Source organism: Elaeis guineensis, chromosome 6 (genome assembly GCF_000442705.2).
Source record: "Elaeis guineensis isolate ETL-2024a chromosome 6, EG11, whole genome shotgun sequence".
NCBI lineage: Eukaryota > Viridiplantae > Streptophyta > Magnoliopsida > Arecales > Arecaceae > Elaeis > Elaeis guineensis.
The window spans coordinates 34,130,306-34,157,327 of record NC_025998.2 but is presented as its reverse complement, the minus strand read 5'-3'; the positions used below and the strand labels follow the sequence as shown (position 1 = coordinate 34,157,327).

The 27,022-nt window shown below is 39.1% G+C and overlaps 2 protein-coding genes across 2 annotated transcripts; one reads left to right on the top strand and one right to left on the bottom strand.

The window, feature by feature from the left end:
• Positions 1-338: 338 nt before the first annotated feature.
• LOC105046858 (uncharacterized) lies at positions 339-9,343 on the top strand. Its single transcript, XM_010925594.2, has 8 exons — positions 339-490; positions 616-703; positions 1,650-1,829; positions 1,919-2,107; positions 2,940-3,113; positions 3,201-3,355; positions 4,974-5,100; positions 9,059-9,343. Exons 1-8 carry the CDS (start codon positions 441-443, stop codon positions 9,068-9,070), a joined length of 975 nt encoding a protein of 324 aa, XP_010923896.1. The 5' UTR covers positions 339-440; the 3' UTR covers positions 9,071-9,343.
• Positions 9,344-20,803: 11,460 nt separating this feature from the next.
• LOC105046857 (protein S40-6) lies at positions 20,804-21,824 on the bottom strand. Its single transcript, XM_010925593.4, has one exon. It carries the CDS (start codon positions 21,682-21,684, stop codon positions 21,061-21,063), a length of 624 nt encoding a protein of 207 aa, XP_010923895.1. The 5' UTR covers positions 21,685-21,824; the 3' UTR covers positions 20,804-21,060.
• Positions 21,825-27,022: the final 5,198 nt, after the last annotated feature.

Sequence of the window (27,022 nt, the reverse complement as noted above, 5' to 3'; positions counted from 1 at the left end):
AGAAGAAGACTCCCGCAGGGAGTCTTCTTCATTTTTTTTTTTTTTTTTTTTTGTTTGGGCTTTGAAATCGTTGCTTGGGCCGGGCCTCACAATGTATGAGGAGCACGTTGGAATGATTTAAAAAATATAGGAACTAAACTTCAGATTTTTGTAGTGCAGAGCCCTTTTAAAAATAATACGTATTAGTTCAATTTACCAAAGGAAAACAGACTCACTGGTTCCCGCTCCGTCGCCACAAGGTGACCACGCGCGTGCGAACCACTGGACCCCGGTCCGCTTACGTTCACCCCGGTCCGAACTGGAGCTAACCCGGTTCATATCACGCCTCTCAAAGTCTCCTTCCCCGTGACCCGGTTCAGTATTGGTTAAGTATAACCCGCCTTTACCCGAGGGTTGCTCAAAGGGCGCCGACTAGAGGAGCGGCAGCGAGAGTATTAGCTATGGATGGCCAGGACGTTGCGAACCCTGGTGGCGATGAAACCCTAGTCAGGTGAAGTTCCATCGAGAGTTCTGAATCTTTCTTTCAATTTCTTGATCGTCTAATCGGAATGATTTTGTCTTAAATCCGGTCGAAACCTAATAATTTTCGGATTTTAATTGAATTAATCGATCCAGGGAAGCTCCTCAGCTTGTTAAGGTTCTTAAAGAGATGAAGGATGGATTGGATGCCGTGAGGAGCAAAGTAGAAACTCTAACCCAAAAGGTATTCCCTAAACTCATTCTCATCATCTTTATTCTTCGGTTTTTCTCAGCGTAAAGAAATTCTTGGTAAGTTTTGTGCTTTGGTGTTTTTTTTCCTTTTAATCTGGTTTATTCGAAGATTTCTTGAAACAATTTTTAAGGATTAGTGATTCAGAAATCTACATTGTTATGCTGTCTTTGTTGGGTTTTTGTTAGCAAAAGGAACTGCCGATGAATTTGGTGTTTTCATCTTTATTTACTGGGTGCGTTTGGTTACACTTTTTGATTTTTGATTTTTAAAAAAGTACTTTTTATTTTTTTTTTTATTTTTACTATTAAGTAAAAGCAAAAAAGTAAAGAGTATGTTTACGTTGCTATAAAGTTAAAAGTAGCATTTGGGTATGGCAGGTGAAGGGCTCGACGGGGGAAAAGGATTTGGAAAGAGAGGGAGAAGGGGGTGGGGAGGTGAATAGCTCGATGAGGGAGAAGAGTTCGGGCTCTTTATTTTTTGAGAAGCAAAAAAAGCAGAAAAGCAAATTTTGGAAAGCAAAATTTTTTTGCTTTGCATATAAAGCAATTATTTTGATTTTTTTTATTTTTGCTTTTTACTTTTCATGGGTTACCAAACATTGCTTGTTGATTTTTATTTTTTAAAAATTAAAAAGCAACAAAAGTATTTTTTTAATGGCTAACCAAACGCACCCTTAGGTTCTTTCCTGAGTTCTTGAAAGAACATTGTAAGGTTACTGATAGAGAAAACTATAACATTATGGTAGGATATTTAGAAAAGCATCAGATAGTATTGCTTTATCAAAACCCATGACGACATAATTTTTTTAATAATATTTTCTTATTTTCATTTAATGAATTTTTCTTGGGTTTTAGTTGATTTTTGTTTTTGAGCCTTGCTAAGTTCTGGGAGATTTTCCAATTAGCAAATAGTTTTGTCTACAATGGTTGCTCACCAGGTGAGGCAAAAGCAATTCCCAACAGCAGATGGGATGAGCTACCTAGAGGCAAAGCATCTTTTGCTTCTGAGCTACTGCCAGTCCATTGTCTACTATCTGCTTCGCAAGGCAAAAGGGTTGTCAATTGAGGGCCATCCTGTTGTTCGGAGCCTTGTGGAGATCAGATTGTTTCTTGAAAAGGTCTGCCTTTTCTCCCATTTTCTTGATTTATGCTTGCTTTGGAAGTTATTCCTGATCATCTCATATTCTTCAAAATAATTATGTAATAGATTCGTCCGATAGATAAGAAGCTGGAATACCAAGTTCAAAAGCTCACCCGGGCTGCTGGGAGTGTTGCATCTGAGAAGACAGTGAGTGTCAATGTGAATGAGAAAGATGAGAAACAGGAGGAGGAGGACCCATTGAAGTACCGCCCAAATCCTGACATGCTTGTTAGCAAGTCAACACAGGCTGCCCAGGTGAGCACAACTGTATTCATTTTGTTTTCTTCCAAATTTTGTGTTTTAATTCATTTTGTGGTGGCCTGGTTTGTTGTTTGAACTCCAATGCTCAGTTATCGTCCATCCTATTTCTTGCTGTGCCTGCTGGAGTCAATGTTTTGGCTGTCATAGCAGTTCATTGCCATGTTTACACCATCTTTTCTATCATCTGGTTAGACTAAAAATCTTGAAACATGTCTGAATGCATTACCATGCTAGATGGCACATCAGGGAATCAAGTTTTTAATTGTAAAAGTAAGCAGCACAGTTGATGTTGTTTGTTTGAAGACAGACTGGAAAGGAGGGAGATTAGAGGGATTGATAAGGTTGGAAATCTTGTAATTGCTAATGAGTCTAGATGCTTTAAATTGCCTGGCTATGATTGGATTCTCTAGTGAAACTGTTTGTTTCAATTGGTTTTACTTTTCCTTTTTTTATATATATATTTTTTCTAGTTAAAGTTTCCTCTACTTTGCCTGAATGCTGCTAACTGTGCCGTTTATTGTTATTCAAGTCAACTTTATTAATCTTTTAGATTTTTACAGATGCTTGCAGAATTATGTGTCAATATTGTGCCTTCAGCTTTTTTACCAATCAAGTATTTTCTTTTCCTTTGTTTCTTAATTATCGAACAACATAATCAAAATATGACCCACCAGACATGATAACAAAACATTTTCCAAGTCTTAAGAGTTCTTAGTTTTTCAGGTTTGGAGTTGAATCTATGTTGTATCATTGTGGTAGCTGAACCTAGATATATTTACTCTATAGAGAGTATAGATTCATGATGTTGTGTAATGCTATACTTTAGGATAATGGAGGTGTTTACCGTCCCCCAAGGTTTGCTCCTACAAGCATGGATGAGGATAAGATAACAAAACAGGAGAAGCAGGCTTTGAGACGGGAAAAAGAATTGTTGCGACAGACAAAACAAAGTTCTTATGTTAAAGAGCTCGTGGATGATTTTGAAGATAGACCTGAAGAGGTAAATTTTTGGTTTCCATTCATTTCGATAATCTGACTGAATTCTGGTCTTATTAATTATCTGATCTGTGCTGCAATTTGTCTGCAGGTGAAAGAAATCATAGGAGCTGAAAGCAGAGAGCTTACGAGGTACATAGCAAAGCGAGAGGAGCATGCCAGGCAGGAAGAAGAGCTTTTTACTCGTGCGCCAGTTACAAAACTGGACAAAAGAATAGAGAAGCACATGAGGAAGTCAAGAAATGGGTATGTAATATTGTTATCATCTCCTTGAAAGAAAATATGGGAGTTTGTTTATTTTATGAAGAAACCTCATATATTCTTGTTAGGTGCTATATTAGAAACTCTCTCTACTGTTAAAGAGGAGTCCTTTTGTGGACTTTTGCAATAGAATATATGAAGCACACATCTGGAGAGAAAGTAATGCAGCAGCTATACTTGAATGTGGGCAGTGGAAATAATAGCAGAAAGAATGTTATCATACATGTTCACAAAACGGAAATGTCTTGCATAACAGAAAAAGGAAAAAGTTAAATGAATTGAGAACTCACCAAAGGACAATGACTAGATGAACTTTTCAGTAAGTAACAAAATATATATACTACAGAATTTTAAAAAGTCAATTCCCTTTCAACCTAGCACAGGAAATCCTTAGACTATATAAAAGTGGCTCAATCTCCCAAATTTTCAATTCCAAAAGAACCTGTAATTAGATTGCGCGATTACAGATTTAAAATATTCTTATAATAACCCTAGCTAGGTTTTTGTCTTAAAAGGCATAAAATATGCTAGACTTTTATAGAAGAGATTCTGGCCTTTTTGGAGTTCGAGAATAAGGGATAGAGACAACACGTGAAAATAGGAGAGAAGAATGTTGATTTAGCAAGAAAGAAAGGATTCAAAACTTTTCGAAAAGATATCTAGGTTTTTCTAGACTCTAAGAACTTTCAAGGAAAGAAAGAATTATTTTCAGATGTTTTTAGAATCTAGACTTTAGTTAGATTATCTCAAATTTAAAATCTTGAGCATGTGCGTGCACTGTAACTAGTAGCAATAAATATGATAACAGGATAAAGAAAAGGAATAATATAATAATTATCAATATATGCATGACCCAGAAATCAGAGATGGATGAGTAGTCACAATAATAGGAGAATAAATTTATGTTACTCTTTCCAGATGCAAGATTGGAAGATGATGTGGTTTTTCATTTCTTTACCTTTTTCTGTTTGTCTATTTCTTGTTGGATGGATGACTCCTTATATAAAATGCGAAAGCCCCAAATCCAGCTCACTGGACCTTTGTGCCAATGCTAAGAGTGTTGATGGCAAGAAGATGCTTTTTAGACTATTTATGGACCAATAGGGTCCACAATTATAATACTTATCGTCTGAACAAAGCATGTGCATTGCATGTGGAGAGTCGTAATGGATTAACAATGAAAAGAGGAAGGGAAAGAATCCAAAACCTTATAATATTTTGACTGTCTCATTTCTTTTGTTGTTCTTAATTGTTGGTTCAAGAAATAATACAAAATTAGAGTGGAAGCTAGACTGGTATTGCTAATTCCACTACTTCCACAAAATGGAAACGCTTTCAAAAATAAAGTTCTTACCGCACCCTGTATCTTTCTTGTCACTGTTTTCTTATTTTTTGTTAAACTTCCTCTGCAAGGTAAGTTTTGTTTAACTACTCAGAACGTACAACCATGACATGGTCTAGACATCTACTCAATATAATGTCTAATTTTTCTCTCTTTCAGTCATCACTATGAATAGATTATGGTTCCACAATTTGACCATCTTGATTTCTGTAATGCATAACTTGAGATTTATGGAGTGTTGCATTTATGGTTCTGTGACAGATTGCTGGGCTTGACCGATGGATTCTATGATGAAATTAGAACATTACCTTTAGAAGAGAAGGAAGATGGCAGTAGTACTAGCTACATGGATGCTAGTAGGGGAAGGAAAAAAAATAATAAGCGCAAGGTATAGTTCAGGAGAAAAATTTATATGTTAAATCTCTGTTCTTTTCCCAAGCTTGCATGTTTTCTCATTTTATTATTTTGTCTCCTATGTTTCGATGTGTTGCTTTTGGTTACTGCAACAGATTGCATTATAATTTACCACAACAATTCTAAATAAGCTGATCGGTGATTCTGTTCTACCTGTCATTGTGTATATGCTCTGTTGCTTTATTCAATTCTGTGTTACAACATTTATGCTAGAAATAATTACCATCGTTTTTATTGATCATGCATTGATGAATGACCGCTACTTAATAATGATTTCTTCATTAGGTGATTGTTGAACATGTCACGTTAATTTTATACAAGTCAAGGAGGATTGAAACAAAAAATATGGTAATCTTTCAATGATATATAAACTTGGAAAAAAAGGGAAATTTCAAAATTTTAACCTGAAAAGTAACTTAGGGGATTTATATTCATAAGTTTCCTGCTTTTTTCCAAAATAAGAGAAGATCTAATAAGTTAAATGGCTGAATTGACTGCTAGCTGTTGCCTAGGCAATGTACCTGGTACAAGTGAATCAGTTTTCTATCTAACTACTTGCTTTATTTTGTCATATCTTATTAATATTTCAAAAAGTTACATTTTAATATTCCTTGAGGCATTTAAGGTGAACATGAATGATTACGAGCACTTTCAGGATTTGCTCTAACTTGCAGATTCTATATTGTCTTATGAAATATAATTTGTAGAAGCAAATAGCATAGTTACCTTAGCTCATTGCTGAGCTTCCTTACACATTTAATGCTTAAATGCAATCTAATTGTTATTTTGATACAAATCTAATTTTCCTTGGGTTGTGTGAATGACTTGTGAGGAACAAGGAATGATGGATCTCAGCTAAAAGAAGATGAACTAGCTTCTCTTTTTTTAAAACTTCTTTTAATATAGAACTCCAGAACAAGATGAAATATTGACCGTTATAATAGTTTAGGCCCCCTCATTTACATTATTTTATATAATTACAGGGAAAATGAAGACAGCTGCTATAACATGTTATTTTTCATCATAACATTCCATTATAATACAAATAATGATTATTATTTTCATTTGTATCATTTGTCCCAATCAAATACCCTTTTTCAAAATTCAAACACTTCTTTATTGATTTTCCCTCTGAAAGAGACTGTAGTGTCTGAAAAAAAAGAGTTCTTTATCTAGTGAGAAGTCGTTGGAAAGCTAATATGGTTATATTTTTTAGTTATTGCCCTTTTTTCCATCAGAATGCCATTATAAAAGGCTGTTCTAAAGATATGATTATACTACAAAAATTGAAATAGCACTTCGGAAGCGAAAAATGACTGGTTTAACCATTATATTGGATGATAACAATCTTGGTGGGACCCTGATAATAATGAAATAGCACCGCTATGGAAACCTTGCGCAAGACTTCACAATCAAACGAAGGCACTGAAAACATTGATGTCACACTTGCTCATGCCATGTTGAATTGCTAATATAACTTGACAATGAAACAAAGAGTTATTTTCTAAGAAAAGAATAAGCCAACTAGAATAAATAGTAGTTCTTTCAAGGAAGTGAAGCCACCCTGCTACTCTTGTGCCATGTTGAACTGCTGTTATTATTTAACTGTGAAACAAAAAGAGTTTATATATATATATATATATATATACATACATATATGCATACATATATATACATACATATATGCATACATATATATACATACATATATGCATACATATATATACATACATATATGCATACATATATATACATACATATATGCATACATATATATACATACATATATGCATACATATATATACATACATATATGCATATATCTACATATATATATATATATATATATACATCTATATACATACATACATATATATATATATATATATACATCTATATACATACATACATACATATATATATATATATATATATATATATATATATATATATATATATACACACATACATACATACATATATATATATATATATATATATATATACACATACATACATACATATATATATATATACATCTACACACACACACACACACACACATATATATACATATACATCTATATACATACATACATACATACATACATATATATATATATATAGAGAGAGAGAGAGAGATGCTAAAATTAGATCAACCGGATTTGGACTCAGATCTGATTAGGTCAAAAGTGTATAATAGGAGTCTTACATTAATGATCAAAGCCATTGAATATGATCTATAATCTCAAAATTGTTTGCACATAAAAAATCATATGATTTGGAGACCCTTAGCCTATGTATTAAGTAGTCAAAAATTGGACAGCTTAAATAAAATTGAATTAGATGTTTTTTTTTATCACTTGATGCATAAGTTAGGGGTCTTCAAATCATATGATTTTTTGTGTGCATGCAGTTTTGAAATAGTAGATCACATCCAACAGTTTGAATTATCGATGTAAGACCTCTATTGTTCAGTTTTAATCTGACCGGATCTGAACTCAAATCCGATCAATCTTATTCGAGTCTGCCATATATATATATATATATGTGTGTGTGCGCGCGCGCGCGCGTGAAGAGTAAGCCAGCTGCAGTAGCACTAGTTCTTACATGGAAATGAAGCGGTCTCATTTCTCTCTCTTTATCCTTTTTAATTTACTTAAAGCTTTGCCCCACCCCACACCTGTTTCTTAATCTAAGATGTTAGGCTCACTTAGCCAGCCAAGGTCTCCACCTGGTGTGCAGCCCTGTGGTATCCATCCTCTTGTTTTGAGCCTTACACTTCTCAGGAACAAGGCATTTCATCCAAGGTGTTCTAACTCACTGTTTGCGTGCATTATTGTCACAGGACTTGACATCATTTCTTCATACAAATATCCTTGTTTGTATCTCGCTTCCTTTTTAGGATAGATGCATCATATCACCAATCAATCCAAAAATAAATAGTATCAGTTGAAAATGGCCAATTATCAATTGCAACCATGTTGTAAAATATATGATAAGGCACATAAACTAGAAATCCGCTTTATAGACCTTGATCTAAACATCTCAAAACACAGGTAAATTCACTAGGTCATAATTTGTATATTTTGGTGGTTTGTAACCCATGCATCAATCAATAAAAAATGAATAGGATCAATTGCAGGAGCATTGTAAATATATGATAAGGCACATAAATTAAAAATCCACTTTATCAATTGTGATCTCATGATTTAAACATCTTAAATTATAAGTAGATTTAAATTCACTAGGTTATGATGATTAGATCATAGTAAAAATGTAGTATCGGGGTATTAAAATTATTTGTCTATTTTAATACCTATTTGATGATTATTTATTTTAGGTTATGATGAATGTTGGTTAGAGATGAAAGTCATATGGATATTATCCGTCCGGATCCATTTTCGTATTCGAATCAATCCAGATACGGATAGAAATTTGAGTATCCGACTAACATCTATATTCGTATCCATATCTGTCAAAGAAAATTGGATATGGATATGGATAAACAACTATTCGATCCGTATCCGAATATCCGAATCTATATGTAATTTTATATAATTTTATATAATATTTATTAATTTTTAAAAAATATATATTAATATATAAACATGTTATTAATTTGATTTATTATCTATTTAATAATATTTTTAATTCTATAGTTATAAAGTTTAATTATTTAAATAATATATGTAATTATATCTATATTTTCAGTATTCGAATTGTATTCGTATCCGTTTAAAACAAATATAGATATGAATTTTTACATTCGAATAATATCCATATCCGTATTTGTATTCGTCAGACGAAACAAATATGGATATGGATATTGTGATATCCGATCCGGTTTCAGCCTTAATATTGATGTGCATTGAGTTTCTATTCCTACTGACTGTTCTCGTATTGATTGTTGACATCTCTCCCTATTGCAGAGGAAACACTAAGAAGCAATCCCCAGTGGTCAAATTTTAAACAATTCCGTTACTGCATGGTGTTTGGCGTGCAAGGCCATCCATGGTGCTCAAGATTTTGCTGATTACAGTTGATTCGAAAGGCCCACAAGTATTAGCATCCATGACTTTGATATTGGTTGCTTTTGTCTGTTTGCCTTGCTTTTCTGCTTTATATTGTGGGGATTTTGATGTATTTCTCCTTTGTAACTAAGAACCTTGAGGTCTTATTAATGTATCTCCTGAAGAAGCTTCTTTTGAGGATTATTGATTTCAGGACTGATTCTATTGAAGTGTTTTGCCTTGTTATTTAGGTTATGACAGTCAAGTTTGTACAAGTGCATATGTAGATACATATATATATATAAAAGAATGACTAGATTGACTATATACAATCTGTATCACTGCATTTTGCAGCATGCTGCCTGAAGTGCAGGGTTGAAGTAGACTGGACAATATTTGTTGGATCCAAACTACAAGTTTAAGCATTGAATATTCATATTTATATTTATATTTATTAAATTAAAATGGATATGGATATAAATAGATAATAATTAGATCTATATCCAATATCTAAAAGTTCTGATTGGAGCGTACTCATAGTTTTTTCATTTTATCAGATAAATATTTGTAACCATTTAAAACAAGTATGTATGAGAATTTTTATATCTGGTTAATTGCGAAGTCCGTATTTGTGTTTGTCAAATATAACTTGTTATGTATGACTGATATCTGATTCATATTTGGTTTCTTTTTAATAGAAAAATTAACCCTAAGCTTGTGAATGGATAAGTAATTGAATTAGCTATTCGGTCATCAAAGAATTTGGAAGAAGTTTAATTTTTTTTTATTTCGCTACAGGACTGGTTATGGTTAAAAGATTAAAGAATAGATTACTGGTTCTTTGAGATGGAGATGCCTATGTGTTGTGCAAACAATTTATGGACAATTTTTTGAAATTCTTGCGGCGGCCGTCCACATGATAATTGCATGAGATAGCGGTAACGTGCATGGTCCAAAAACTTGGTGGCCTCCCACCATTTTCTTTCCAGCTAAGAATTAGAAGACGCACAGAGGCTTCATATAATGTAAAAAAAATATTATTGATCCTTTGTTAACATTTTCTCATTGCAGACTTCCAGATAAAAAATTTAACTGTTGGGAATAAAATAGGCATGAATGTAGTATCATATTCTAGACTAATACATCTACGTATTCATATTAATATCATTATAAGAGTAGAATAGTTTACCCTATGAAGAAGTAGAGTAGTTACAGTCAACGTACAACCTATATTAAATCATGCTTTCTCCTCGTCACATGTTTTGCATTGGTGAAGGACTGGGTCTAGTTTAGACTTAGCCTAAGCTATGAGCACGTCTCTGTGATAGTTACGGTTGTGAAGCAGAAACCTCCCTCCCTTCGACTAAATCCCTAGTACATCCAGCTATCGAACGGGTCATGTCTCATGACGTAACGTTACTGTACCTTGGGCCAGTAGAGCCTTGGGCACCATCTTCTTATTTGACATAATCTTAACCACAACTACCAAGATCCAATGAATCTGCTAAAAACTTCGTTGGATTCACCCAAGCAAACAACGTATATGAACAATCAACAACACAACTTTTGAAAAAAATAATTTGATCTTTTGTAATTAAAAAAAAAAAAACTCGTACATCATCACATAGCATTGGTTCTTTATAGGACAACCCCATCATGTATTATACCAGCCATAAAATTGCACCAATCCTGTCTCAACACATGAGACAGCCATTTGTGATACGTTGATCGAATCCCATAGCATTGCACACCACACAAAATGAAGGAAAACAATTCTAGGTGAAAGGTTGAGAAGACATCATAATGTAGGAACTGGAAAAAAAAATTTATTGAGTTTTTTTTTTTTTTTGGTACAAATCTTCAGTTTAGAATAGACAACGAGAATCAAAGTTTGAAGCACGTTCAAATCCCATGTTGACAAAACAACCTAGACAAGATTAAGTTTTAAGCACGTCTTTCTTCATCTACCTTGTTAGCATGAAGGGGTTTTTGCTGGACTGCAATGGCCTGTGAAGATAATGTCATCTGCCACAGCCATTTAATTTCCATCAAGCTTAACTCTTGGCAACTGATAGGAACTCAGAGACTTTTTCATGGTTGATTGCTTCAGTTGACCTATTTTTGAAGACGAAAGCTCGAGGATTGTACTTTGTCTTGTTAGTTAAGCCTTTATTTTGGTGTATATGATCTTTCATTTGATGTTAGTTTGCCCTATGGCAAGGTTCGGTCACTGTACATTTGTTCTCTTCATGACTTGTATATATGTTTATAGTTCCGCTGGGTATAATGTTTCTAAGCCTTCAAACCATTTTTGCGATGTTTGAGTCGAGAATGATTTGTGTTGATCCAAGAGTTAGCATAACAGGATGTACTTGCAACATTTCGATCAGTCATGGATTCGATAAATTTTACATATCCAATTTATAATAGAATCAGCTAGTCCTAGATTATGCATGGATTCGTTCAGCAGATAATTGGTGCAGATATCACGACTAAGGGTATCCACACATCCCAATTACATCTAGAACAGTGACAAGAATGCTGAAAAAAGAAATCTTGCACTAAGAAACAAGTATATGGCAGCATTATGGAGGTTAGATGACTTCAACCACTCCGATGATTAATGTGACGTTTTCTTAATTTCTTGCTGGCCACATCCGTCCTATTTCTTGGCTTTCAGTTGAGGTGGTGATGCTTTGAGAGGTCTATAGCTGCAACAACCCACCACTTGGGGACCTGCCTAAAAGCTACCATTGGTTCCAATCTCTCTGGAGGAAGATTGTTGGAAGCATTAGCAAACCATCCAAAATTTGTTGATAAGTTTTATCTGTTGAGACTTGATGCTTTGAGATTCAGTCCACATTGAACCCACAGCGAAGTCCAAAATGACGAACGGAGTCCAACAAACCCAAGAACAGTCCAAACGGAGTCCAGATGGAGAAGATACGCGTGAAAGAAGGATCGAAGCGGTAGCATGGTGCACGAGGTGGCGACAGCCGGCGGCAGTGCGGCTGGGTCCTGTGGAGACGCCGCGGCCTAGCGCATGGGTGGGCCCAGCGTGGGCGCACGCACGGGCATCCAGGCCTAGCGCACGCGGGCGCAAGGCCCAGCACCCCTACACGGTCCACTGTGGACCGCGAGGCACTGACGGTCCATGGGAGCCACGTGGATCGAACATGCGGTCTATGCATGGTTCAGGATATTTTTTGCGCGATCTGATGGTCCAGATCGCAGTCGATAGTGATCGGACGGTTGAGAATGAATCTGAGCTTGATCAGATGATTGGTGGCTCTGATGTGCGTGATCAAATGGCTCTGGTGCGAGCCGATCACGATCAGACGGCCACGGATGATTCTAGGTTTGATTGAAACTCTGTTTCCTAGTATAATATTATTTTAAAGTTTTTGGAGTCTATAAAATTTTGATTGATGAGCCGTCAGTTGCGTTGGAGAGTTGGTGACGTCCTGGAGGTGTAGAAAAGCTTTAAGAGAGGTTTCAGAGAGCTTTTATGAGGGTTTTAAGATTTTTTTGTTGAAAGACTCTTGTATAAGGGTTGAGTGGTGATTTTCTCTTGTATTGATTGCATTTTATTCTCTCATAGTGAAGCTTGCACACCCCATGGAGGTAGGCTTGAGGCCGATCCACGTATTTGTATTGTATTTTTTGTTTTATTTTTTCTTTCTTCTTGCTGCACCGTGTGGTACCGGATCCTGCACAACAATTGGTATCAGAGCAAGGTGGTGCCAGAGCGTAGGTTGCAGTGGTGGTGATCGAGATAGAAGATGGAGAAGACAAGCATAATCAAGATAAAGATCAACAGGTTTGATGGAAAGAGCAATTTCTCCTTGTGGCAGGTGAGGGTGAAAGACATGTTTATCCAGCAAGGGTTGATCGATGCTCTCTTGTACGAGGAGAAACTGACCACCATAGAGGTGCAAGATTGGAGACGGCTCTAGATGCAGGTGGTGAGTATGATCCGCTTGTACCTAGCGGATGAGATGGTGATTCATGTGCTTGGCAAGACTTCCTCGACGATGCTGTGGTCGAAGCTCGAGGAGTTGTACATGATGAAGTCTCTCACCAACACCCTCTTTCTCTGGAGGCAGTTCTACCAACTGCGGATGACCGAAAGATAGAGTTTGCAGGAGCATCTCAGCCACTTCCAAAAGATCCTGATCAATCTACTCAGCGTTGGCGAGAAAGTTGAAGAGAAAATCAGGATGCTGGTCTTGCTAATGTCACTTCCCCCTTCATATGAGTTCTTGGTGACTGCTCTTATAGTGGGGAAGAGCACCATCAAGATGGACGAGGTCACTATGGCAATTCTCTAAAATGAGGTTCTCAAGAGGGAGAACCCAATTTCGAGCTTTGGCAGCAGCTCAGCTTTGATGGTTTCTGAAGGAGCAGGAGGCGGCAGACGGAGCGACAGAAGATCGAGATGAGGGTGGTCCAAGTCCAGGATGATAGACTTAAGCAAGATCAAGTGTTATCGGTGTGATGAGTTGGGGCATCTAACCAGAGATTGTCTTTAACTCAGGAATCAGACGAGGGCTACTTCAGCGACGATCAGTAACGAGTCAGAGGATGATGTCCTAGAGATATCTGACGAGATATCTATTTTTTTCCAGCAGTGGATTTTAGATTCTACATGCACCTATCATGTATATTGTAGAGAGGAGCAGTTTGACTCTCTGAAGAGCAGTGAGGGCACTGTTTTTCTGTCGGATGGATCGAGCTGTGCGATCAGAGGTATCGAGATGGTCAACTAGAGGACATATGATTGTACAGTGAGGAGATTGAGGGAGGTCTGATACATATCCGATTTTAGGCAAAATCTTATCTCGCTGAGCAGACTGGATTAGAGAGGCTACTGGATGGTAGCTGGTAGAGGAATCCTGAAGGTGTTGCACAGCGATAGGATTATTTTGAAGGAGAAAAAGAGGACAAGAGAACATTAATACCTGATGGGGAGTCTAGTACGAGGTGGAGCTTTAAGAGTCAGGAGGAGCTCAGAGCGAGATGGAGCTCCAGATGGAGGTGGATCGGGCACGAGACGGGAGACTCGGAAGGACGAGAGACGATGTCGCAAAGTGATATTTCTATTACCGCAGGATAATACCCTGGGCAGATCTTTAGTCAGAGTGGATACAGCCCATGATGGAGGTGGGATCGAGCGGCCTGACTCGACTCTCACGTTTGCCCATCCATGAGACAACAGGCATGCTCCAGAGCATGGGGGTGAGACGGATCATAAGTTCTCAGAGATAGGTGGAGATCGAATATCGAGTCGAGATAGAGATTGTTGAGACTTGATGCCTCAAGATTCAGTCCATATTGAGCCCACAGTGAGGTCTAAGATGACGAACGGAGTCTAACGAGTCCAACAACAGCCCAAATGGAGTCTAGACGGAGAAGATATGCACGAAAGAAGGATCGAAGTGGCGGCACGATGCATGAGGCGGCAGCAGCCGGTGGTGGGCCGGCAAAGGCCGACGGCAGCACGGTTGGGCCCTGCGGAGACGCACGCGCGCAGGCGCGTGGCCCAGTGCATGGGTGGGCCTAGTGCGGGTGCACGCGCTGGCCGACCTAGCACTCGGGGGCACCCAGGCCTAGCACATGCGGGCGCAAGGCCCAGCGCCCCTGCACAGTCCACCGTGGATCGTGGGGCATTGGCAGTTCATGGGAGCCGTACGGATCGAACACGCGGTCCATGCATGGTTCAGGGTGTTTTTTGCGTGATCCGATGGTCCAGATTGCAGTCAGTCACGATCAGATGGCTAAGAACGAATTTGGACTTGATCAGGTGATCGATGGCCCTGATGTGCACGATCGGATGGTTCTGGTGTGAGTTGGTCACGATCGAACGGTCACGGACGATTCTAGATTTGATTGGGACTCTGTTTCCTAGTGTAACAGTATTTTGAAGTTTCTAGAGTTTATAAAACTCCGATTGACGAGCCGTCAGTTGTGTTGGAGAGCTGGTGACGTTCTGAAAGTGCAGAAAGGCTTGAAGAGAGATTTCAGAGAGCTTTTATAAGGGTTTTTGAATTTTTTTTTGAGAAACTCTTGTACAAAAATTGAGTAGTGAGTTTCTCTTATATTGATTGTATTTTATTCTCTCGTAGTGAAGCTTGCACGCCCCGTAGAGGTAGGCTTGAGGTCGATCCACGATTTGTATTGTGTTTTTTATTTTATTTTTTTTTTCTTCTACACCTGTGTGGTATCGAATCATGCACAACATTATCTGTGTCTAGCCTTTAATAATGCTAAATTGCAAAGGGAATTATATCATTACAATGTGTTGATTGCTTTATATTTAGTAGCTGACAGCATAATGAACATAGAAAAATAATTTTTTTTTTGGATAATTAAAATAATTGAAAATAAATTTAGTTATTTTAATTATAATGCTAAAAAATTTATGAATTCTAAACATTTAAATTTAAAATGATATTCCTCCAAAAAACTATGCGAAGTGAATCACCAATCAGTAAATATACTCGTAGTCAGACGTAAATCATGAATAGATAAATATTTTTTTATCCACTATTCAAATCCAATTACTCCTTAATAAGTTACAAAGATAGTTTGAGAGTCAAAAAAAAAATTACATTTTTGTTCACCATATTTTTTTTATGAGATATTTTTGAGAGATAACTGCCTTTTGTAATTACGATGAGATAAAAAATAAATTTTCACTCTTACTCAAATATTAAAAATTATTTATGATAAAATAAAAAATAATTTTTTACTCTTATTCAAATGCCAGATAGCTATTCAATTAGTGGAGAGTTTTTAATGGGCCCACTAACAATTACATAGAAATTCATATTTTCAACAAAAAAAAAAAAAAAAAAAGCCACGATGCAATGTCTTGACAGATAAATATACCAGCTGTGCATGTGCCTAGGTTATGGCTAGTGCTTTGAGATTATGATAAGAAGTTTGGCTAGATTTGTTTTTTCTTAATCTCTTTCTTTTCCGAAACATGGTGAAAAATACCACAGTTCTGGTTTGAACTTAGGATACTTCCATCAGGATGTCAATCATCTGACCTAGGTCCTTCTGGCTAGGTTTGTTGTCATGTTGTAATAATTGTTATCATGATGGAAGTAAACTTGGGAAGACAAAAGTTCAATTGTTAGATAAGATTCTTTTGGCAGGTAGCTACCGATGGTCCCAAAACTGAGGCCCTACATTTTGCAAAATCATTTAAATCAATATTCTTTTATGCTCAACGTTACTGGTTTCATTTATGGCAAACAAACAAAAGATCCAGGCGGCCTAAGGGGCATAACAAATTTCAACCTCTTGTATGTATATCTGGACCACTTGGAAAAGAAGAAATTTTCAACCACCTATGAAAAGAGCTGCAAATCAGCTAGTGGCTGCTACACGCTGGAAAATCTGAAAGGAGAGAGATTTGCCATCGTTTTTGGAGAAAAGAAACTCCATTTACTGTGTTCTACAAAAAAATCTTATCATCTTACCGTAGCTAAAAGCATTTATGTTCATTGAAGACGATGGATCCACATTATGAACTTTGGAACAACCCTGTTCCCTTGATTCCAAGCTCCGTTGATAGTTCCGATGTGCTGCAACTCGGTCTATTTTCCCGGCCTGACACAATGGAAGTAGTAGATCTACTCGTTCAGAAGGAAGGCAACAACTTGTTCATCACAGGAGGTTCACTGCTACTTCGCTTTGGAAGTGCAGTGGATGTTTTCGCTCTTCTTCTAAATAGTTTTCAATCTCCATACAAGCCGGGTGGCAGCCTTGCCTCCCTTCTCATCCAAAAAAAAAAAAAAAAAAAAATCTTAGGAGCATAAATAATGACTGAGAAAGAGGTTAGTGTGATTGCCTTCTACTGTTATTCTCAAGCTCTTCAACTTTGATGAAGGCAAAATATGATCTTAGGACATTCGTTAATAACCACCGAAAGATTGTACCAATTGGCTAACTCGCATACTCCTCTTTTACTTAGGTCCTATTTGAAATTACTGTTGGCAGTAGAACTTTTAAAATTTTTGGAAGTAGAGCTTTTAAGAAGTAGAACATTTGGAAGTAGAGATTTTACAAAAAGCTATTTACTATTTGGTAATTATATTGATAAAGTGCTTTGGAGAAAGTAAAACAGCTTTCCAACATTAGTCAGAAAGTATTTTTAAAAAAAACTTCAAAATACAGCTTTCTCCAAATAGATCTTTTCAACTTTTTGGTAAAACCAAAATAGCTTCTCGATATTTTTACCAAATGCCACTATATCACTTCAAAGTACTTTCTGAGAGTCAGAAAATACTTTCTAGCACTCTAAAAGCTTAGCCAAACAGGACCTTAATTTCCATCAAAACTATTCCAAATAGGACTGGCAAAATATGACCCGACCCGTCAATCCGATCCATGTTCGACCCGCCATAAACAGGTTTGGATTTAGACAAAACGGGTTCGGATCATAAACAGATCGATCCGTTTAACCCATTTAATAATTGGGTCGGATGTGGGTCTTAGATATCTGATCCATTTAACCCGTTTAATCCGTTTAATGTTTAGGTGGGGTTGAGTCAGATAACCCATTTAACCTGTTTAATCTATTTCTGATCCATTTAACTTGACCTGTTTAATCTGTTTAACCCATTTAAGATCCGTTTAATTTGTTTAAAATCTATTTAACCTGTTTCTGACCAATTTAACTTGACCCGGTTAATCTGTTTAACCAGTTTAATATGTTTAACGCATTTAACCTAATTTGATCTATTTAATAAATGGGTTAAATGGATCGGATCGGATTACCTGTTTAATAAATAGATCAGGCTCAGGTTTAAATTTTTGACATGTTTAATAAACAGATCAGGTTTGGATTGACCATTTTTTGATCCGATCCATTTACGACCGACCCAACCCGTTTACAAACCGATCCAACCCGTTTGCCATCCCTAATTTCAAGTTAGGAGTATAGATAATGGATTGCACTTCCTTTTGTCTTGTTTTGGTTGTGGCATAAAATATCTACACCACATTGAAGCCAAAATGGTTGGAACCAGAAATTTCTGTTATTTAAGCTTGCTTTTGTCTACTTAAAGTTAAGTATATTATATTTTACTTTTATATGTACAGAAAAATATATCATTGATAAATATGTTCTATTATGATATAGAAGGGAGGGCATCATTAATCCCACATTCATTATGAGTTAGAGAGACTCTGGCTTATATAGAAATAGACCATTCTTCCTACTTGAGATAACTTTTGAAGGGCAAAACCATAAGGTCCATAGGCTAAAGTGGACAATAACTCACATGCTGAACTATGAGCTCTTAGCTGCAATAGTGACACCCTAGATAGGAGACTATTTTTGCAACTATAGGGGTCTCCCCATCCATACACAGACTCCTAGACTGAGAAGCTATGTTGTGATGTAGAAATGAGGACATCATTAGTCCCACATTGGTTGTGAGTCAATAGAAATTTTATTTTATATAGGAAGGAACTATTCTTCCAATGTGAGGTATGTTTCGAAAGATAAAATCGTGAGACCCATAGATCAGAGCGGAGAATACTTTATATACCGAGCCAAGAGCCCTTAGCTGCAACAGGTTTCACTTGGCAGTTTTTCTTACACAAAGGGAATAATAATGCCTTAACTAAGTGACAGATCTCTTAAAGAATGGCAGTTCACTTATACTTGCTTCTGCACCTTTTTGCCGGAATGATTTGTGCTCTTCTTCTAATTCTTTTGATGATCATAGTGATTTATCTTTTTTGTTGAAGCTTTCCTATAACTTTTTCCCTCTTTCTTGCATATGGAGTTCTGGTTTTAGTTTGGCTAAATCATGAATCTTTGTCTTTTGTTATACATCACTAGGTCTCCCTTAGAAACGAGTTTGCTTAACATTACATATGGTTAATGCAATAAATGACACAAGCTGAATTTGTTAAGTAATATCTGAGTTAAACTCACTATGGTAGGTTCTTCAAGCTAATCATGCCAATATCAAGCTTAGATGACTCATTTTGCCTCTCCGGCCAGTTAAAAGTTTAGCTTGGTTAGACTTGCATATTTCAACCGGACAGTCATTTTGGACATGATCTTCCTGTGAGAAGAACTTGAAATCAACAATATGTCTTGTCATCATTCTTATTTCCGATCCCGACAAAGTTTGCCGCATCAAGTTTAGCTCATTTAGGAGAATTTTGTTTCTAGCTAATATAATTATCAAAATCTTTCTCAATATCAACAACCTCCACCTTCTTCCAACATATGTCCAGCTTCTTGTGAAATCAACAACCTCATATTATATTATTATTGCCATCTTGTGATGTCGCTTTACTAAACGCATGAGCACTTATTCTTACATATATATATATATATATAGTGATTCTATATCTCCTTTATATGCTTTGCGTCCAACTAGAATAAGTATAATAAAGCCAGCTTACTTGACTTCAAGAAAATGGTGATTGTATCCCCAACACAACCCCACAAGAATCCCAAGTTTTTCAAAAGGAAGTCATCGACCATGGGACCAAGAGAAAACAAATAAAAGAAAAAAAAAAGGAAAAGAGATCCAACTAGATACCCCGCACCATAAAGAGATCCATTGCCAGGTGCATGAATGATGACGGATGGGAGGAGGAGGAGGTAACCTCCAAGAAATATCCCACAGACCTCAAAGCCCACAGGATTTCGACCGCCAGCATCCGGCCAAAACCCCCACGACCTTCTCCCGAGAAAAAGTGGTGAGCGGAATCGCTGGTTTTATTTGATGGGCACGCGCTTACCATGCCAACCATGCCTGTCGCCTAGTGATCCAACTTTCGAACGAACCCGTGTCCCACCTCATGTAGGACCCACGCTAATTGTCATCACCTTCACTCCTCTTGCCTAAAATAATAATAGCCCCCCTGCTTGGATACTGGCCTACGGCTCTGGCCAACAACTAAGTTTCAACAATTTTTATTCGTTTTTATTTACACAAATATATTTATAAAAAAAAAAAATTATTTAGACGATTGAATTAAAATTTTATGAAATTTTTAGATTAAATTAGATCTATATATATTTTTTAATCTATAGATTTAAAATTATAGAATTACGAATTGAACTAGACCTATATGAACCAGATTAGATTTATATTTTTTTTCTATTGGCTCAAAATCTAGACATATCTCCGTAACTGTATAAATAGTGGCCAGCTTTTTTATCTTTTTTATAAGATTCGGATCGGCCCATTCCAAAATTATTTTTAGATAGTTATAATATAAATATAATTCAACTTATAATCCTATGATTTTGTTGATTGTCTTGGTTCAATCTAATAAATTTTATAAAATTTTTAATTCAATCATCTAAACAAATTCTAAGGAGAAATTATAACTTAGCTATAAGACATACATCATATGGTCAAGCATATCACCAATTATAGCCCCATAATTCTGTAGCAGCATGCCAAATTGAGCACATGATAAATGAGGCTTATTGAAATAAGCAACTAATGGTGCACATTGTGTAGGATATAATTCCTCCCATAAAAATTATTGAGAAAATTTATAATTTCTATCATATAAGCTGTTGCGGAGGTCTCTTGTCGACCATATTTGAAATATAAACCGGAATTCTGCCTTAATAATAATTAAGAAAGATTTATAATGCCGAACAGGGCTAACTCAGGTTTAAAATAAAAATTTTATTTAGTTACAAAAAAACCGGGAGCTTTCTTCTTTGTTTCTTCCAAGGAAGAACACTGGAAGAAGGAAAATATGCCACTAAGAATTTTATTTTACATTAAAGCTCAATGGCTAGAAGGTTTGCTTTCAAAGCTCACAAGGCCAAACCAAAGCTATACAAATTGAAGAAGAATTCCTTTTGGCGAGAGAGAGTTTAGGAGGAACGAAGAATTTGGATTCCCGGTTCAGAATTCTATTTAGCCGAAGAAGCCGGTCTGGCTCCAGACCGCCTCCCGGACCCGGCTCATATCCCGGCCCTTGAGTGTCCGGCCCACCCCCTCGAACACCGACGCCGCCACCATCTTCCCCTGCTCCCTCGCCAGGTACTCGTGCGGCGGGACCCACTCCCCGTCATCGCAATCGGCCCCCCCTTCTCCCGCCCCGAGCATCGACTCGCCGCCGTCCACCCGGAGGAACCGAGGCCAGTCCGGCACATTCACCGGCGCCGACGCCACCGGGGGGTGGTGGTGTTGGTGCTGGCGGCGGCGCCCATACGGTGGCGCCGCCGCTGCGTCGACGTTCCTGTACTGGTGCACCACCGTCGTCCGGGGCTCGTACCCCTCATCGAAGGCCAGCGATAGCCCCCCTACGTGGCGGCGGCCCTCCCGGGCGAGCCACCGCCGGCCGGCTCGGTCCTCGTCCGACCGGTCCAGCCCAGGCCGCCTCCCGGCCGCGTCCCCCACGTAGTCGTCGGCCACCGCCGACCAGACATCCTCCTCCCGGAGGTCCGGGAGATCGGCGGCGGCGGTCGCGTGACCCTGGCCGCCATAGCTGTACGTCCCGAGGAGCCGGTCCGCGCAGTACCTCCGCCCCCTGGCCATCTCGCCGCCGATCCTTTTCAGACCTGGATCCCCCCACGTGGCATTAAAGGGCGGCGGTCGGACGGGACACCATAATACCGGGGTCGCCAGAAATTATCTCCACGAACTTGGCCCGCTTGCGATCAGGAGAACACGGGGAGCTTGGCGACTCTATTTGTAGGCTTCACGGGTCGCTCGATCATTTCATTTGGGTTTCATTTCGCCCGCATTTCATCTACCCGCTCCGGACCGATGGTTTGGACATGTCGAGGCTCCGTTTTGACCTCCCGAACCACGACAGCTTGGGTGGGTGGGCCCAAAACTGGAGGTTACATGTTCGGGCCTCCACTGCGCTACGTTGGTTTCACGGAGCCCCTCCCCCACCCAGCCTGTGATAAGCCGGCACGTGTCATAAGGGCCCACCATTACAGACAGCATACGTGCCCGGACGACGAGTCCCATGAGTGCAAAGGTCGTGCTCCCGGTCAACAATTGTTTGAGCAGCAGCACTAATGACTTCACAAAATCCAATTAAACCTTGGAGACCGATGTAACCTGTCCCAACCCAACCTAACCCCTGGGGCCTTTCTCTTATGTGATTTAGCTTCGACTTACTGGAGCTATTCTAAGAGCGCTTCAACTACTGGTGGAATTCGATTTGGATAGAAGGACAGAGTCTAGAGCACATTGGACGGCTAAAGAGAGAAGGGCCAGGGCTCCGGAGTCCAGACCCACTTATTCTTGTCCTCTGTGAACTAAACAAAAGCCCGCAACCATGACACTCCACCCACTCTATTCCTTCACTCATATCTGTCTCCTTTCTATACTCTTGTTCCACTATCCTGAGGCACACTCTAAGCTAACAGGTATTGATAGATCTCTAATACTGTGTAATCTTTCACGCGCACTCAATAAGGTGTGGATTAGCCATATAACGTAGCTTGTAATTCTTATTACTCCATCTAGCTATGGTTCATGCAGCTATCCCTTTCCTCAAATCTTTTCAAGTCATGTTAAATGAGACCTCAGCAACTCAAAATGGCATGCATAAACCCGAAGTACAACAGCATAATTTGAATCATGTTGCTGTAGTTATATAATCGTTACATGTTTAGGTGGTTAATTATCGGATGTTATAATGTTGCGAACTATCATTGGTCTGGAAATAAGACTGAAATGACTTGGTGGTTGAGTTGTGTTAATGTGGCAGAAATATCAATCGAAATGTCTAAAAATTGTTCTATGAGGCTATCACTCCCGTGTGAGGGACAATGACATAAACTTTCACATTGAGCATGTAACTTATTTGTTTATAAAAAAAATTTATATTGCTAAAAATTTTGCTAGACTATTTCACTATTTATTAAATAAATTATCTTTTATCTCCATCTTTACAGCTGCATGGACAATCAAACATATCAAAAATAACATCATAATCACTTAACATTGAAAAAAATGTTAAGAACCACTATGATAACAGTCAAAAGCAGGCTCATAGCTTATTGTTTTCCACCAAAGTGTTCTCAATGGTGATCAACCTAGACCCTTTTTTTTCTTTTTCTTTTTTTTTTTTTTTTGGGGGGGGGGGGGGGGGGGGGGGGGGGGGTGCTTCTCCTAACAAGCAGCAACATGGTGGAGGCGTCTGTAAACTGTTGCAATGGCAGTTTTCATGGGGTCGCTGGTTGTCTCATTTAAACTACCACGCCGCACGGGGTTTATTTCACCATGTGGGCTGCGGTGCAGGAGAACACGTCCCTTCCTTGTGGCGACCGTGACCACTTAAAATAACTCTCTCTCTCTCTCTCGCCATCCCTTTCCGTCCTTTGCCATCTCGCCATTTGCCATTAAAGACGCCAGCTGGGCCCCGCTGGTCCGGTGGCCACTAGTGTAGATATAATTGGACCAAGAGGTGGGTCCCAACGCCCACAGTCTTTGGGCTGAGGGACCCGAAATGGCCCCACATCCATCCCACTTCCTTTGTAAGTGGACCTCACCCAGGGCTCTATCCGGACCCACGGCAGCGACCCAGCGCTGGGATCCATCACCGCCCAAGAATCTCAGCACGAGGTGGGACCCATGGAAGATGCAAAGGCGGCCAGATCTTGGGACTGGGTTCCCAACGGCTACTTGACCCTAGACTCATAGCTTAATCCCAAAGCCAAGCAGTTTGGAGGCATAGCTCAGGGTTGCCGTACTTGTCCCTCCAATTGGGTTTTCGTTTAGGGACATAACCTTAAGCTTGAACCTTTTTTCTTAAGAGGAGGGGAGAAGTATGGAACCAACTTGATTGGGGGATGTGTGATTTGGGTGTTGGTATATACCCTATGATGGGGTTGGTGGTGTTTTCCATGTGGGGTGTTGCACTTGTGGAATGGAGACATGGGGGGAGTGGTTATAGTTTAATGGGGGAGGGGAGTTAGGGAGTGGGTGTTTCCTGCTTTGTACTGTGCTGTGTCTCCCAGCTGGTGGGCCATGACGTCTCTATGCCTAGGGCATAGGGATTGGAGATCTGGCTGGCTTGGTGAGCTTTACTTGGATGGAGACATATTTGGCAGGAAATGGAGATGATCAGATGATCTTCGTAGCACAGAATACACCAAGTGCGGTGGATTGGAGATTGAACAAGTGTGTACTGATTTTGGCAGAGTCTGTTAGGGTTATTAATGGCTTTTGTCCGCCTGTTATATTGATGGATCTATGATCTAATTAGCAAGTGATTCATATCACATATTTTTCTTATGTTCATGGTAGCATTCCACCTATCTTATTTTATGGAAAGGGAAACATACATGCGAAATCCTCCAAAACTATTAATCTAACCTAAAAAACTCATAAGTAAAACTATATTCATTAGTCTTTACAAATCCAAAATCATGTATATAACAATGTTAAAATAATGATTTTAATCTTAAAACAGCTCCAAACTTACTTACAATAAATCTAAGATGCTTGAGAAGAAAAAAAAGAAGCAACAGTTGCAGCAACAATTTTGGAAAAAAAAAATTTGATGCAACATAGCATGAGCATCTGAGATGTCTTGCCATTGATTTAACTAGTGCATAGAAATTTCTTTTGAGCTTTGAGTATTGTTATGATACAGCATGACAAAGAAGTTGACTCCTTTCATAGTTGGAGAAAGATGACAACCAATAGGTGAAGTTTGCTATTTAGATATGTATGTAATAGTAGTATATTGGAGCTTATAGTTTCAATTTATGTAAATAAAGCCAATGAGCTCCTTTTTAACCTATCTATTCATCATTGCTTCAATGACATAATTTTTTTTCATCTATTTTGACAATAACTTTCAAAGTTAAAAATTTTTGGACATATATATGTAAACAAAAGAGCAATCTTTTCTTGTCAATCAAAACATTATCCGGCTTATCTTAATTTGAAATGAAGTCCTAGACATCTATATAGTTGTGTAGATAAAAAGCGGTCATATGCACTGCATGTCCCACGTATCTATCTACTTGTTGATGCATGGGACCCATGCTAAAGCTAAGTTATGCCTCCTCTATAGGAGGTTGTACACTACATGATGCATGCTAATGCTTTTTTTTTTTTTTGCTTAAAGCTAACATTCTTCTAAATTAAAAGTACTGTACAATCTAAAAAAAAAAGCTATCTATTGTATGATATCAATACTTCTTTATTGCTAATTTATAATATTGTTCGCATCCAAAATTTATTTTAAGTCACATTAATCAAGATTTTGGAAACAAGTTACACATGACCATGTGAAGAAATTGTGATGGGTCACTTGTCACTCATACAAGAGATCATATGCTGGTGATTTACTATTGAAATTAACTTCCTAAAGAAAAGTTTACGGGACATGGTAAAGATATTTATAAGAAAAAGCACCCAATAAAATTTATTTGTATAATTAAACTATTGATAACTATTGGGATATGCTGACGGACCCACGTATCGACTCTACCGATCGACTCTACCCCCGACGCCCGACTCTATCGATCGGACCGTTCGATGGTTCCGACAGCGGCCGCAGACAAAAATGCGGTCGAAGGTATGTCGGTCGAACCGACCTGTACCGTTCCCGACCGACCGAGCGATCGAGCCCGAATCACCGACTCACTGTCGGGGGTGGCAGCCGACCTCTGACTTCAGCACGGTGCCAGACCAGCCGACGGTGTCTTCGGGTCGTCACCCGATGCCCCGACAGCCGAGTACCGATGTACAGTCGGCCAGCCCATCCGAACGCCGTACGACACATATGGGCTGCTGTCCTGTCAAGGACATACCATGCGACCGCTTTGGGGCATTGTCCTCCCAAGGACATGGGTTAATTCTGACAACCCACGGCGATTTGACAGCCCCCGACGATTTGACAACTCCCCAGTTGTCTGCACCATTAATGGTGAGACCATACCGCATTCTACTATAAAAAGGGGTAAGGCAACAGTCTTGGTAAGCTTTTCTAAGCCTCCACGAGCCCTCTCAAGCTGGGCCCTTGATTTTTCACTGTTGCCTAGTCTCCTCTATGACTTGACTGTCGGAGGGTCCCCGCCGGAGGCATCTCCGGTCTGTGAGGACTTTCCCTGCAGGTGCATGACATTGGTGATCAGGCGATGGGGGATTGGCCGCAACAGATTTGGCGCGCCAGGTGGGGGGACATCGACAGAGGTAAGCCAGCGAGCTCCACAGAGCTTAAAAAAAAAAAACCTCTTGAAATGATGAAAATCAGAGCTCAGCGATCGAGAGCTACCGGGTCGGCGAGGCGTTCTTCCTATCGGAAAGAGGCCTCTCCTTCACCCTCTATGGCGGAGCCCAGCTCTCCGCACCCGACGGTGACCACGGAGGCACAGATCGCGACAATCGTGCGGCAAATGACCGTTCTGACGGACGCGGTCAAAAATCTCCAACAGCAACCGACTCAGGTACCGCAACCGCCGGCAGAACAACCGGCAGTGCATCCCATGCCGTCCAGAAACAGTCGCCGACACCCGCGCCCACTTCCGTCTCCTCCTCAAGAACAGTCATCTCTGCACTCCCATCGAAAAAAGGGGGGCGGCCACAGCATGATACCCGCCGGTCTCGACGTCCCTCTCCTTCCCAGCTGGAGCGAGCGAGGAAGGAGAAGCGGCCGCGGACACCTTCCACCTCGCTCTCAAATTCGTCGGGAGGATCAACCCCTGAGGTTTCTCAACGTCGACGGTTAGATGACTACAAGTGCAAGTTTGAAAAAATCGACCGACGGTTTGCTCAACTCCAGATGGATGGTCAGAAGTCTTCAAACGACGTCGACTTTCGGACCACCCAACCTCCCTCTCGATTTATCCTCGACGAACCGATTCCTAGTCGGTTCAAGATGCCTCATGTGGAGTCTTATGAC

What these genes read in the sequence shown, in the direction of transcription:
- LOC105046858 (XM_010925594.2), top strand. Translation starts at nt 441, where the DNA reads ATGGATGGCCAGGACGTTGCGAACCCTGGTGGCGATGAAACCCTAGTC. An exon ending in TCAGATTGTTTCTTGAAAAG is followed by an intron (nt 1,830 to 1,918) that starts GTCTGCCTTTTC and finishes ATTATGTAATAG; the next exon opens with ATTCGTCCGATAGATAAGAA. An exon ending in AGTCAACACAGGCTGCCCAG is followed by an intron (nt 2,108 to 2,939) that starts GTGAGCACAACT and finishes GCTATACTTTAG; the next exon opens with GATAATGGAGGTGTTTACCG.
- LOC105046857 (XM_010925593.4), bottom strand. Translation starts at nt 21,684, where the DNA reads ATGGCCAGGGGGCGGAGGTACTGCGCGGACCGGCTCCTCGGGACGTAC.